Source organism: Akebia trifoliata, chromosome 3 (assembly GCF_017979445.1).
Source record: "Akebia trifoliata isolate Shusen 1 chromosome 3, ASM1797944v1, whole genome shotgun sequence".
In the NCBI taxonomy this organism is placed as follows: domain Eukaryota; kingdom Viridiplantae; phylum Streptophyta; class Magnoliopsida; order Ranunculales; family Lardizabalaceae; genus Akebia; species Akebia trifoliata.
In genome coordinates, this window is record NC_141377.1 from 8,292,265 (window position 1) to 8,307,963 (window position 15,699).

A 15,699-nucleotide genomic window follows, 5' to 3' on the forward strand; every position below is an offset into this window, starting at 1 on the left:
ATTGGCTTCCCAAGGTAGCTCTCTCTCTCTCTCTCACTCAGATTTTGTGATTTGTTCGTGATAATCTATCTCGAGTGATTCTTGTATGATTTATCATTTGTCACAATTCGGTCCCTTACTATCAATTTTACATTTTCTTTTGAGATGCATTCGGCTAATCTTGTATCTCATCTAGTCCTGTTGATAAATAAAAAACTTTGTATACCAATGATCTCCCTTTCAAGTTTGCCAACAGTGATCTCCTAGTCGTTTGAGAGAAGGTGTTCATAGGAAGCAGTATGCATTATTTTTAGGTGTGTAATCATGTAAGTCTTGATGTCTTATTAGTTTTAGTAGTCCATCATGGATATGATTGGTGTTGAAAATCCGGGGGAGTGCTTATTAATGCTATTGTGGGATCATCGACAATCAAAGTAGATAGTGGTGAAAGTATTGATTGTCTGAGTCCCAACAAAGATGTTGAAAATTTAACAACACCGTATGTGCTGATGCTTTTTAACTCAAGTGAGGAAATTCATAAGTATTATGAGAATTACAAACATCAGCAAGGATTTTGGATTTGTATTCAAGTTGCTATTAAGTCACGATAGGGTCGTATGAGGCGATCATAATAACATATGTTTGCTCACATGAAGGTAAATTTACCCCTAAAACGGTAGAAGAGGGGACAACATTTGGGAATGAAACTGTGTAGAAGACAAATAGAAGTTATACTACTATTAAATGTGGTTGTAAGGCATCAATGCACATTTTAAATGACAAATATACTACTTGATGGAAAATATCGATTTTCAACGATGACCATAATCACAAGGTGGTTACACCAACGAGGAAAATGAATATTAGGTCAAGTCGAAATATGCTGAAAGCAGTTAGGGATTTAGTTGAAACATTCCAAAGAGAAAACATGTCAATTGGCAAAATTTCAACAATTCTTAGTGGGAATTTGATCGGTTTCGATAACAAAGATTGTTACAACCATTTGAGGAATGTTAGACACAAGCAGCTGGAAGGGGAGAATACACAACAATGTTCAACTACTTAAAAGTAGAAACGAGTCGAAAATCAATAATTTGTTTACGCGATATAGTGCGATGGATAAGATAGGGCAACTATTTTTTTTGGGTTGATGCTAGGTCATGAATGATATATTAATATTTTGGGGATGTGGTGACATTTGACATAACTTACCGACAAACAAATTTGATATGCCATTCATCCCATTTACTGGAGTAAACCACTACTTGCAGTTTATACAATTTGGGGGTGTTTCTCTACAAGATGAGACAAAAGTGACTTTCATATGGTTATTTGAGACTTGGCTACAAGCAATGAGAGGACAACATTTGATATCAATAATCACCGAGCAAGATTTGACAATGAGAAAAGCAATTGCATAAGTTTTTCTACATGATACACTAAGAAAAAGTTTGTCGAGAAATTATCCCATATATACTTTAAGAATTATGAATTCAAAGGTAAAATGCAAAAGTGTATACATACATTGAGGAGGAGTTCAAAAACCAGCGGAAGACCGTAATCAAGGATAATTGTATGAAACAAAATGAATGGTTGCAACTGTTGTTTGAAATACGGGAGTCGTGGGTGCCGCCAGTGAATAATCGTAACACTTATTTTGTGGGTATGAAATATTAGAGAATTTGTTGTTAAGTATGAGTTGACTTTGAAGAAAAATGCAAAAGAAGAGAGCAAATAAGATTTTCATTCAGAGCACATGTATCGATGTATCAATAAGGGTGAGTTTCTTCTGAAGCATGCGTCAAAAGTGTACAGTAGAAATGTGTTTTTGAAATTTAAGAAAGAATGGGTGAAAGTGATGCATTATAGAATTGAAGAAGAGCAAGGAATTGATGATGAATATTAAATGTATGTAGTGAAAACTAAATTTGGTGTGCCCGAGGAGTTTGGTGAAATTTAATTTGGAAACATACGAGGGTAAATGCGAATGCAAAAAATATCGAATCTGTTGGTATTTTACAAAAGTTTTTATTGGACATGACATTGATATAATACCGTCCAATTTTATTCTTGGAATATGGAGAAAAAAAATCAATTATAAATTTATAATTATGAATTCACATATAATAGATGATAAGAACGAATAATCAGAAGCAATGAGATTTAATTATCTATGTCAATATGGTATTAAATTGGCTTATATTACAACATCTTTAGTCGTGGGATTTATAATGTTACGAGATAACTACAATGACATATTTAAAAAATCTTGCGAAGTTAAAAATGTTATCTTCAAACCCAACAATATTTTAAGAATCCCAACAAATGGTTAAATTTTAATAGATTGCATAAGTAAAAAAAATATTTTTTTACGCGATCCACGATTATTTGAGTGTCTACGTGGCACTTTTTTATTGGAATTGAAACACATAGGGCTACGTGCACTGTTGTTTAGGAGCCTATGAGTTTTAACCTCTAATCAAATCTTGCCACGTAGACATCGTTTGTATTCTAAAGAAATTGGACTCTGTTTTGGATTCTAATTCTTTTTGTAACTTCAAAAATTAACCAACTTGATTTTGGGATGTGTGATAGTATTTACTACATTTGACTTTTCAACTTAGCCTTATATTTTTTTTGTTTTGACCAAATGATCTTGAATATAACAACTTTATATGTTAATATGTCGCATTTTTGGAGTTCAAATTTTAAACTATTGACTTTTCAAAATATTGTTGGGTTTAAAGATTCAATATGATTCATTAGAGAAAATATTCCCTTACAAATTTGTATGGGTTGGGATTCTTAACTTTTTGGGCCAACTCAATATTGCTCTTCAATCTATTAGGATTTAAAGATTTTCTTTTACCACATTTTCATCTTTCTTCCTACTCTTCGTTGGCAAGGTATTTGGATCCAAAAGTACTGCATTTCTCATTTGTGTTTGTGATAAAGTTAATATATTCAGGATCATTTTGGTCAAAACAAAGATTATAAGTCTGAGTTGAAAAGTCAAATGTGGTAAATGCTATCACACGTCCCAAAAATCAAGTTAGTTAATATTTGAAATTACAAGAAGAGTTATGATTCAGAACAGAGTCCAATTTCTTTAGAATACAAACGGTGTGTATGTGGCAAGATTTGATTAGAGGTTAAAACTTTTAGGTTCCTAAACAACCGTGCATGTAGGCTTATGTCTTTCAATTGCAATCAAAAAGTGCCAGTAGACACTCAAATAGTTGTGGATCGTGTAAAAAGATATTCTTTTCTACTTACGCAATCTGTTAATATTTAAATATGCTTTTTGTTTGATGAATATACACTTATCTTAAAATAATTTACTTTTATATCCAAAGCAACCCCATCGTCTTCTTTGCCCTTCACCTTTTCTTTAAACCTTACTCAAGAGGATTCATTGCAACGACTCTTCATCTTCTCGAAACAACTACCTTTTACACCTTGGCAGCACTCTAATCTATAACACATCAACTTAACAATTCGTGTAACACATTCATCATCGATATGGTTCCCCATTCCACACCTGACTCTCCATTTCTCTCTCGATTTGCAGGGTGCTTTGAGGTAAAGCAAATTCATTATTCTTATTTGGTATATGGGATATTTGTTGGGATTCTAAAAATATTGTTGGGTTTGAAGATTTAATATGATTCATCAGAGAATGTATTCCCTTTCAAATTTGTATGGGTTTGTTGGGATTCTTAACTTTTTGGGCCAACTTAATACTACTCTTCAATTTATCAGGATTTTGAACATTTTCTTTTACATTTTCATCTTTCTTCCTACTTTTGTTTGCAAGGTATTTGGCTCCAAAAGTAACAATTGGGATTGGTTATTACTGCATTTCTTATCTGTATCTTTGGATCCATCAATTAAAGGATATGGAATCAGATGAGGTTTAGTTTCGCAAAGTTTTTTGGATATTTTATTGTAGTTATTTCGTAATATCATGAATCCCTTGGCTGAAGATGCTGCAATACAAGCCAATTTAATACTGTATTGATCTAGAGAACTAAGTTTCATTGCTTATGACTGTCCTTTCTCATCATCTATTGTATGTGTATTCATTATTATAAATTTACAATTGATTTCTTTTCTTCACCTTCCAAGAATAAAGTTGGACGGTATGATATCAATGTTATGTCCAACAAAAACCTTTGTACAATGTCGACAAAGTATTCCAACAAATTCAAATTTTTGACGTTCGCATATACCCTCATATGTTTCCAAATAAAATTTACCACAAACACGTCAGGTGTACTAAATTTAGTTTTCACTACATACATTTGATATCCATCATTAATTCCTCGTTCTTTTTCAATTCTATCATGCATCATTTTCATCAATTATTTCTTAAATTTCTCAAACACATTTCTTGTGTATATTTTTGTTGTATGCTTCAAAAGTAACTCGCTCTTATTGACACACCAATACATGTGCTATGAATGAAAATCTTATTTGCTCTCTTCTTTTGCATTCTTCTTCCAACTCATCTCATACTCAACATAAGGTGTCCATGATTTGACGCTTGGGCCACCAATGTTTTCTTTATGGGTATCATATAGGTTTGCATTCTTTATACTACTACTAAGATGACTATGTGCATGTAACCTGCTCATACTCCATACACACCTTTTGGGTATATTAAAAAAATGTACATCTCGCACATTCATGAATCTCAATGATCATGCCATGCCTTTTGTGCAAGAGAGATACCTCAACCTAATTGGGTTATTGATTCTTGTGGCTAGGATCGTCAAGAGAATTTTTGGGTTGGCCCATGTTACTAATCAGATATCAAAAGTGCGAAGCCAAATCTTTGGATTCTAAGTAGGAAGGTTGTGGAAACTCACGGGCCGACATGGTAGGTGTAATTATTGTGGCTCCTTTTTGAGTTGACTCACTCTTCAAGTGACTCAATTCCAAGTTTATTCTCACCTGGTGGTAATATGAAACTCATGAGCTCCCCCTTCATTACAATGTGGGATTGTTCTTTGTGAGAGGTTTGAGGGAGTTCTCTCACTTTCCCCTCCTATTCTTCCATTAAGTGCATATGTAAATGTAGTTTGAGGATCTTGAAACAAAGGCATTCTAAAAAAAGCTAATAAATCCTATTCCTCCACTCCAAGGTTTTTGAAAGCAATTAGTGAAATTTAAACGACGAAAAACTAATGTTTTAATTTTTAAATGTAGTAAAGGTCATGTAAAAAAAGTGAAAAAGTAGAATAAATATGCCATTGCCAAGATTATACCAAGTTAAACTACCTAATAAGCTAGTATGTCCGTAACTAACATGTATGCAAGATAAATCATGTAACCGCCAATATCCAAGTGGTTTAGTGCCCTTTCTAAATATCTTTTAATTTTAGGTGTTGCCCTCCGAATTTGGGCGAATATTTGAGATACCCTTAATGTTATAAAATGATTAAATGCCCCTTGGACCAGATTTCTACAAAAATATTACACAAAATTATCATTTTATCCCCACTTTTCGACATTGTGCTTAAAGTGGGTGGGCCTTAGTCGCTTGGATGATCTAGGTGGCCAAAATGGAGCTAGGTGTAGTTTTGACAACACGGGAGCCTCCTGCAGATCCTCATTCTTGTATGTATTAGCCATTGGAATCGACAACCATAATTTGATATTAGCCAATGCCAACAAGAAGGAATATGAGTAATGGCTTAGGAACCGTAGCAGGAGGCGGAGTATTCTCTACTCAGGTTCTTGTTTGTTTTTTCTTATTCGAAGTAGACGTCATATACAAAGCGACAACAAAAGCAAGGGCAACAACAAGAGTATGTGTAGTTGCTCTTGTTCGCTTGTTCTCCGCATGTCTTTTAGATCCTTTGTAACTTGCACCTCTTGTCAAGCAACTGAAACCTCGAACATTCTCTTCCTATTCTGTGATGAAGGTCGACGTGCTAGCTTTAGTTCTTTTCTATTTAGATTTGTTCCCTCACCCCACAAAAAAAAAAAAAAAAGCTTCCAGTCTTTAACATTCTTGTTTCTTTTCTTTAAATCTTTTGATGAAAGATTTTTATCTGAAGAATACTTTTTTAAAGATTTTCAGAAAAAACTTATATTGCCACATCACTCTGAAATCCTATTCCTCCAATTCCACTATGTTTAGTTATGTTATGTGTAACCAAATAAAATATTTTCTTACAACACAATTTTGGATTTTAAAAATAATTTCGAAACACAAAAGCTAACAGTTTGAGATTGTTGAAGAATGTGGGTTTTACTAGAAAGTGTACATTTTGTTGGTTTATTTGTTTTAGGGTTTAGATGTGGAGATTCATTTTGAGAGGTTTAGAAGAGAGTATTTTCCTACTATTCCATTAACACCATAGGTAAATGTAGTTAGGGGGTCTAGAAACCTAGACATTCTAAAAGAGGCTAACATGGTTGGTCTTTAACCACGAACCACTTTTTTAGTTTTGGCAAGTAAACAACAACAACAATGCCTTATCCCTAAGATTTGGGGTCAGATGAATCTTGTTTCTCCATTCCACTTTGTTTAGTTCTGGCAAGTGTAAAATCAAATAAAATCTTTTCTTAAAATAAAAGATTTTGTTTTTTCAAAATAATTTTGGAATTCAAAAGCTAATATTTTGAAATTGTAGTTTTTCTGGAGACTACATTTTTTTGTTTTTGTTTTATGGTTTAAATGTGGAGATGGCTTTCATTGCGATAAATTCAAAATTAGCAATTTAATGTTCATCAAACTCAGGTTATGGATATTTCTTAACAGTTCTTATCTGATTTGCTTAAAGCTTATCTCGCTGAGAGAATTTGTTCTTTGTTTTGATTAAGAATTGGTGAACTTCCAAACAAACAAATAAAATAAGGGCATCCATTGTCTTTTTTTTCTTTTTCATTTTTTTTTCCAAATACTTATGGACAAGCTAATGAAAGTGGCTATTCATGAAAATTTTCTAATGCCTTCTTTGCTTTGTTTCTGTCTCTGATACGTAGCTTTTGCTATAAACTAGCTAGTGGGTCTGAGAATTTTGATGGATAAATTATAAGATCTATGTATGATTTTTCCTGTAGGTGGAGGGCCAAGCTGAGGAAGTTATTTTTGACCATTTGCATGCAACTGCATTCCAATACACTCCTTTAGGAAGAACCATACTGGGACCTGCTCAAAATATTAAGACAATCACAAAAGCTCATCTTCAGAACTACATTTCAACTCATTACACAGCTCCCAGAATGGTAAGTCAACTACAGTGAACAAGGTCTATCTTTCTAGTTTTATTACGGAATTGGTTTCGGTCAAAATTCGAAACCTCTGTTTATCATGCAGCCTTGATTATGCCTGGCTGCATGAGTCACACGTTTGGAGGTCATCTTGATATTTGTTGCTGGGACCTGTATTTCAGGTGATTGCTGCTGCTGGAGCTGTTAAGCACGAGGATGTTGTTGAGCAAGTAAAGAAACTGTTTACAAAGCTGTCTACTGATCCTACTACAGCTTCTCAGTTGGTTGCGAAAGAACCAGCAATTTTTACTGGTTCTGAGGTGTGTGTTTATACTTTGATACTTTACAATCTCTTTCTGTTTCTTGGAAAAAAAATATTTCGTTGTCCCTTTGATTTATTTTCATGGTTCCTTCAATGTACTTTTGTAGTCCTGCTAATTGTTTCATGACTACTCAGGTTCGGATAATTGACGATGATGTTCCTCTTGCCCAATTTGCGGTTGCATTCAATGGAGCATCTTGGACAGACCCAGATTCCATTGCTTTGATGGTCATGCAGTCCATGCTAGGCTCTTGGAATAAGAACACAGGAGGGGGAAAGCACATGGGGTGAGTGTCTTTCATGCCTCTACTTGTTTGGGAGATAGGATTTGTAACTTTTCTTTCTGACACGGTGATTATTTTGTTGTGAGGACATATTTTGATTAGGTTTGCTGATCTGTAAACAGTTCTGAGCTTGCACAGAGGGTTGGCATTAATGAAATAGCTGAGAGCATGATGGCTTTTAACACCAATTATAAAGACACTGGTCTATTCGGTGTTTATGCTATTGCTAAGGTAAGATCACTTGGTTTTTGTCAATTAGAGTAATCTAAGCAGACTGTTTTTCTATTTTAGTTATATAATGATTTTATTCAGAATATCCAAGTAAAAGAAAGCAATATAACTGATAGCATTCTAAATGTTACAGGGAGTTCTTATCATGCAATTATAACTGTTAGGATTCATATTTTTGTTTGGCGCAATACTGTGTTTGTTCGAACATGGTTCTTTACATCGATTTTACACTAATTTCCCAGAGATTTTGCAGTCATGATCAATCGCTAGAATTGGAAATTTGCGTGATTTTCCATTATGCGTCCAAACCTAGATGTTCCATTCTGCTAGAGAATTATTTTTCTCTAGAACTAATTTGTCAAGGAAACTCCTTCTCGACATAAGAAAACTGATCCTTAAGATTCCTTGTCATACAAAGAATGGGAAGAGTTGAGGTACTTTTTAGTCAACCAATTCACATGACCATTTGAGTTTGAATTTGTGTTAAGTCACAACAACTTCATTGATTTTTCACCATAGTTAGGTTTTGGAGTTGGGATAGGATGGATGGAGAAGCTATGCTTATTTATTAGCAGGAGGCTAAAGTTGCGTTTGACGTAGTGTTTTGAGGCGGCTTTTAGCTCTTCGTCCATCAAAATCATTTTTTGGAGTTAAAAGCATGTTTGGTGGGTACTTGGCTTCTGGATTTCTGCAAAATTTAGAAGTCAAAAATGGGTTAGAAGCTGAAGTTTTCCTAATCCACTTTTTAACTTTTTCTTGCTTTTGTGGGAAGCCAAAAGAGACGAAAATTATAGGATTTTGGGATGAAAATATCTGTATTTTTTAGTTAATGATGAAAATGCTCAGACTATTTAGTCTTTATAATTCATATATCCTCATCACTGGAAGCAGCATTTTAGTTGATTTCGTCAAATGCTCCACAGCTATCGGAATCTCTTCTAGACCTCAAATCATTTCCTGAACAAACACCAAACAATTGATAGGAAAAATGTGTGCCTTTTGGAGCCCGAAACCAAGCGCCAAAATTTGCAATTAATAAGTTTAAAGAGATGATTGTTTTTGACTGATGTGGGATTAAAAATTGGGAGACGATGCAATATACTCAATTGCCTGAAATGCGCATGCCAAGTCTCATAAGTGTCATACTATTTTCTTTCTCCTTATAGAGTGAAATAGATGTTTCTCACATGCATTTTATTTTTTATAGTGTTTTAAGGCATTTGTTCAAGAATTATAGGCCAAGAATCCTAGTTTCAAGGCCATTTTTGAAGTCGTATGCGTTTTTCTTAGCATGGAAACTCAAAAAAGTTTGCTTTCCAATTATAAGCCCATTTGGCGTAGTTGTGTTTTCAGCTGAAGTGCTTTTATGGATCACTTCTGTGAGCGATTGTGCGTTGGTTATTTATTGACAATCCCAAAAGTGCTTTTTTGGTGGAAATGTTTCTACAAGCTTCGAAGCTTTTGATGAAATAACTCAAAAACATCTTATGGTAATGAAAATCAACTAAGAAGCAACTTTTGGTGGTGTGGGTGTGTGGAGTGAAAATGAAAAGAGAGGGAATCGTAAAAATGGCTGATTGTATTTTTGTTAATAATTAAAAAGAAGACTTTTTGATCCCCAAATCCCATAATTTTCATCTGTTAGGCTTCCTGCAAAAATGAGAAGCCAAAAGTGGTATGGGCAACTTTGACTTTTGGCATCTTTTTGACTTCTGGATTTTGTGGGGATTCGGAAGTTAACTGCTCACTAGACATGCTTTTGACTTTGGAAAGTGCTTTTGACGAACGGGAAACTAAAAGCCGCTCTTCAAACACTCGCATAACACAATTTAGGAGTAGGAATCCCTTATCATCACATTAAGCATAATTTTGATGATTTTTTTCCCCATTTTATATATGTAAGCAACAAGTTATTTTGGGACAAAAGGAATTTTGAGGGTTGGAGGAACTATTGGAAATATCAACTTGGGGACTTGGGTACTGCTCATTCACTCCTAATCTTAATTTTTTTCCTTCGATGGGCCAAAACCAGTTTTCCTAGTCTTAGTCACACCAAGTGGGCACATGCTGGTATTTTCAAAGTCATTTTACCATGTAAAATATGAAAAATTTAGAATGAACGTATTTGGCTGTGGTGGTTATTCAAATTCATTGAGGGACTTTGACCATTTGGAGGTTCTGCCCATATAGAGGGCCAATCTTTCCATGACGAGTATAGGGATGGTATTTTTTTTTCAATCGCTGGTAAATGATGGTATTGAACCCATGTTTGTGAAAGGAGTGAGGTGGATGGTACTTCTGGAAGGCTTGGCGGTGAATTTATGAATTAGGTGGAATTACAACTTTTTTCCTTCTTTTTAAAGGATTCAGTTCTCAGAAGAGTTTCTATTTCAGTTATTTGAGAGTGTTGCAATATCCGAGTTGGTATATAACTATATTGCACTGATATGGATACTAGTTTAGGAGTCGCATAGATATGGAGTGTCACATTCTGTGAAACTTGAATGGTAGGATTTGTGGGCTCAAGAATAGATATTGCCCTTTTAGATTTGCCAGATGGGAAAATTTTGGAAAAGGTAGAAGTAAATGTTCTTGCTAGTAAACAGAAAAATAAGAAACAAATCTGAAAGTGTCAAACTAGAATATCTGGAGTGATACAGTACTTTTCCCATTTAGAATAATCCATGCAATATGTCAGAAACTTGGAGGAGAAAATCTTCAGATTTTATGGAGCCGTGATGGAGTACCTTTTTAGATGAGAAAGGGGAGATAGGATCCAGGAATGATGGAAAGGGTAATGTAGAATATGTCAGGTTGACTCCACATCTCTAGCAGTCTGAATTTTTGGCATTGGGTAGCTAAAAACGATCTATCCATCTAGAACAGCTTTGTCGTTTCAGTTGTTGTTTTGATGGGTTTAGGGAACAATTTTTGTTTTATAGGCAATTTCGTAATTTTATCTTTAGGATATTTTCTTGTAATTTCTTAGGGTATTTATTTAGGGCCTGTTTGATTGCATAGAAAAGGCAATTCCATTGAAAAATGATGGTGGGAAAATGGCAACATGGAAAATTGGTATCCAATGTCTGATTGTACCTGGGAAATACCAGGGAAAGAAAAAAATGAAATACAAAGAAGAGGAAGAGGAAGATGAAGAGGGGGAGAGAAAAAGAAAGTGGGTGACCGGAGGTTGTGACAGTGAGGGCGAGACGATGGTGGTGGTGGTGGGGAAGAAGAAGAAAAAGAAGAAGGGGTAGGGGTTTGATTGAGGGTGGATTTCCTTTTCTCATGAGTATGGGTTCTGGTTTTTGGAAGAGGGTGGAAAATAATTTTCAATGACAAAAACTAATCAAACAAATGGAAAATGTTATTTTCCATGTAAAGTGACTTTCTCACCTATTTTCCATATGCAATCAAACAAGCCTAAGTGATCTAAACTGTTCATCCTCATGATATTGGATGGTTGGAGATCAATTCTAGGGTATAATTTACTGTTTAAAATCCCTTTATGAAGTTGTAGTCAGTTGTGAGCATTTGCCCAGAACTTGAACAAGTTACACTTTTATTCTTCCATCTTCTCTCTTGAGTGATTTGCCTACATCGATTTTTATTCTTTTTATTTCTCTGGGGTCTGGTAATCCTCCAGCCATGTATAGTCATTTCTTTCTTATTGGGAGTGACGAGTTATTTCTTCTCATCTATTTTTTGATCTTTCCCTTCAAATGTAATTCTTTTATATCACTAATAAAAAGCTACTATGGCAATGATCTGTTGATGATGATCAGGAAAATAACTCATTAGAGACCTATGATTGAAAACTTCGAGTTTCTGGTCAAGTGATGCTAGTGAGGGCCAACCTTTCATTAATCATCATAAATCTATTATGCTTTTAGAAGTTGGTTTCTCTTGCATTTTTTTATTGAGTGGCGAGAGCCATAATTTACATGGCCATGTAGAGCATGATCCTGGCATGAATATTTATTGTACAAGAAGCACAGAAAATATACATTTATTGTTTGATACTATACTTTTTTTAATTTGTGTATTGGTGATAAAAGTTAAACCTGGATAATGATGGTATATTTATGACAAACTGTTTGCAGTAGAGGTGGAGGGAACAAGACAAATGTATTTAACATCCATTTCAAGGCATTTTAATTTCTTTTATTTTGTTCTGCCCTATGCTTTATTTTTTAGTGTGACATCTATATAACAAAACACAACGGTGGGTACAACTCCAACTATAGTTGTGGGGTATAAGCGTCCCACTCTATCTACAGTGGAGTGGGGTCCACACTACCCCACTTCATTACCTTACCTCTTCACCCCCTTCAACTTTAGTCTTTCATCTCCCCCCTCCCCCCTTCTTCTTTTCAATAATATCCCTCCAAATTTACTACCATCTTTCCCCTTTTACATCTTTTTCCAATAATACCCCTCTAACTTTACTATCTTTCCTCTTTTACCCCTTTTATCAATAATATCCCTTTAACTTTACTATCTTTCATCTTTTACTCCTTTAACTACAACACGGGCAAACTATAGTAGTATTTTAAAGTACAAATGTTTCTCTCATAGTCAAATTGTAGACAATACAATGAGGTGTTTCAAAGAGATTCTTTATTGATCTTAACAACTGGGCCATCCTTTTCCTTGCCAATGTATTTTGGTTTATTTATTGCATTGGACAATTCTAATATTAGGCTAAGTCTCCCCCTCCCCCCTCTTTAGACCTTCTTTTAGTTGAAAATCTTCAATAAATTTATATTTAGAAGAGAAGATGAGAAGAGGAAGAGGAGAAGAAGAAAAGGAGAAATTGGAGGTCATTGAGAGATGTTCTTATGACTCTAGAAATTTTATTTATAACATAATTATTTAGAGGGACAAAACTACCCCTACACTAGTAATGAAACTACTTACATGTACATTAGAATAGTAAAATGACTATTATATCCTTTCAACACTCCCCCTAAAGTTGGTGCATAATTGTCTACCATGCTCAACTTGCCTAACAGCTATGAAGTTGAATACTATTAACTCCTTTAGTGAGAATATCTGCGAGTTGATCTTCTGTCTTCGCAAAAGGTGTGCATGTAATCCCAGATAGAATTTTCTCCCTAATAAAATGTATATCAACTTCTATATGTTTGGTTCTGTCATGTTGAACTGGTTTATGCGTAATACTGATTGTTGCTTTGTTATCACAATACAACCTCATTGGACTTTCCACAGGAAAGCCTAGTTCTCGAAGAAGAGTTTTTAGCCATAATATTTCACATACTCCATGATCTATAGACCTGAATTCTACCTTTGCACTTGACTAGGTTGTTACATGTTGCTTTTTTTCTTCTCCATGTTATTAGGTTACCACTTACAAATGTTCAATATCCTAACGTAGACCTCCTATCATCAAGAGATCCTATCCATTCTGCATCAGTAAAAGACTACTCTCATGTGCCCATTCTTCTTAAATAACAAACCCCTACCAGGAGAAGATTTGAGATATCTCAATATACGATATTCAACTTCTAGATATATGTATTGGCTTATAACACTAACTACATATGTAATATCTGGACAAGTGAGGGAAAGATAAATCAAACGCCCAACTAGGCGTTGAAACATGCCAATATCTTGTAGACACGAGTGAGGGAAAGATAAATCAAACGCTCAACAAGGCGTTAAAACATGCCAATATCTTGTAGAGGCTCACCACTTTGATTACCAAGCTTGTGGTTGAGTTCTATAGGAGTATCGCTTGGTTTAGCCTCCAACTTCCTTGTCTTATGAAGAAGATACAACACATATTTTCTCTGAGAAATGAATATTCCCTTATGAGATCTGTCCTGAGTCCTTGATTTCAAACTCACTGGCCAAGTGCTTCTTCAACTGTTCAATTTCTTCTCCATGGTTCCCTATCTCAACAATGTCATTTACATAAACAATAAAAACAATAGTATTCCCCTCTGTGTTTAATTAATAAAGTTTGGTCTACCTAACTTTATGTATACTCCAAATTCATCATTGCCCCACTGAATCTTTCAAACCATGCTCTAGGAGATTGTTTCTGCCATACAAAGATTTTTGTAACCTACACACTATTTTTTTTCAATTGATTGTCGAAAACCTAGTGGAGGGAAGATATACACTTCTTCAAATCTCTATGGAGGAATGCATTCTTCGTGTCAAGTTGATCTAAGGGCCAACCCTGATTTGCTGCTAAAGATATCATTACTCTTATGGAGCCTAACTTCACTACAAGAGAAAAGGTTTCCTTGTAGTCAATACGGAAAGCCTCAATGTACCCTTTAGCAACTAATCTTGCCTTGTACCTTTCAACTATACCATCTGACTTGCATTTCAAAGTATATACTATATACCCACTTACATTCCACGTGTACCTTTTCCTTTGGTAGATCAACTAGTTCCTATATAACATTATTTTCCAAGGCTCTCATTTCCTCAACCATAGCTTCCCTCCATTTTGGATGTTGCAGAGCATTTGCAACAGAGGTAGGAATAGACACAGACGATAATAAAGTAACAAAGGGTTTGTATAAGGGGGACAAAGCCTTATATGAGACATACTTCGCAATGGGATACTGAGTGCACTTTTTTTTTTTTTTTTTCTTCCTGAAGGCAATAGGAAGGTTAGAATCATCTACACAATGGGAATTATTAGAAGAATCACTAGTAGGAGACATGAAATTACTTGGATCCAAGGAATTGACTTGGCCTGGAGATTTATCAGCTTCGGTTCTTTTCTCCAAATGATAGCGTTTTCGGCTATAGACTTTAAGTTCCCCCTTTCCTCCAATACAATTATCATTAGTAATAACAATATTATTTGGAGTATCAACAAAGGGGGACATATCAAAAGATAAAGGCGCAGGCGGAGGAATTGAGGAAACCTTTCTTCACTAATATTGTTATTATTCTCCCCTTGAAGAGAGTTAGGAATACCTACTGAGAAGAAAGGGACAGACTCATGAAAAGTTAAATCCATGGAGACCAAATGATGCCAAGCAGACAAATGATAACACTTGTATCATTTTTGAGATGAAGGGTATCCCAGGAAAATACCTTTAAGAGGTGGGATCTAACTTACTACGGTTAGGAACCAAATTATGAACATGACATACACACCCAAACACTTTGGGTTGCACTAGAAAAAGAATTTCAATTAAGCTGGAGAGCTTGGTATGGAGTCCTTTAATTTAGAACTCAAGAAGGCATAGATTTAGTAAGTGTAGATGGTGCCAAATGAATCCTAAGGGGCATTTAAGTCTGTAGTTAATCTATAAAAAAAGGACTAAGGTTAAGGGGGCTTTCTATCGATTTTTGTTTATAAATAATAATTTAGGACAATAAAGAAAGGGGGCTGGAACCCTAATTTAGGCTCTCTCTATTATCTCTTTTCTCTTGGAGGGAACTCTTCCTCTTGCTGGGGAGCTTCCCCTTTGATCCGAGAAGCCACCGTCTTCCCTTATATGATGATCATCATTAACATCACCTAATACCTTACCCCTTTTACATTTTGGCGACTCCATCGTGGAGATGTTGAACAGTTTTCTCGAGATAGGTCTTTGAGAAACCACTTTGAACAAGGAAATGGAGCACTAAATCTGATTTTTCAGGATTCCAGATTGAGGTTATGTA

The 15,699-nt window shown here is 35.0% G+C and overlaps 1 protein-coding gene across 1 annotated transcript in view; it reads left to right on the forward strand.

Annotated features, from left to right (window-relative positions):
• Window positions 1-15,699, forward strand: part of LOC147405873 (putative mitochondrial-processing peptidase subunit beta, mitochondrial) — a 28,091-nt gene that overhangs the window by 4,221 nt on the left and 8,171 nt on the right. The window contains exons 2-5 of the mRNA XM_086433755.1: window positions 7,054-7,218; window positions 7,386-7,523; window positions 7,661-7,812; window positions 7,932-8,040. Coding sequence (XP_086289881.1) covers window positions 7,054-7,218; window positions 7,386-7,523; window positions 7,661-7,812; window positions 7,932-8,040 — 564 coding nt within the window. The remainder of the gene's footprint in view (window positions 1-7,053; window positions 7,219-7,385; window positions 7,524-7,660; window positions 7,813-7,931; window positions 8,041-15,699) is intronic.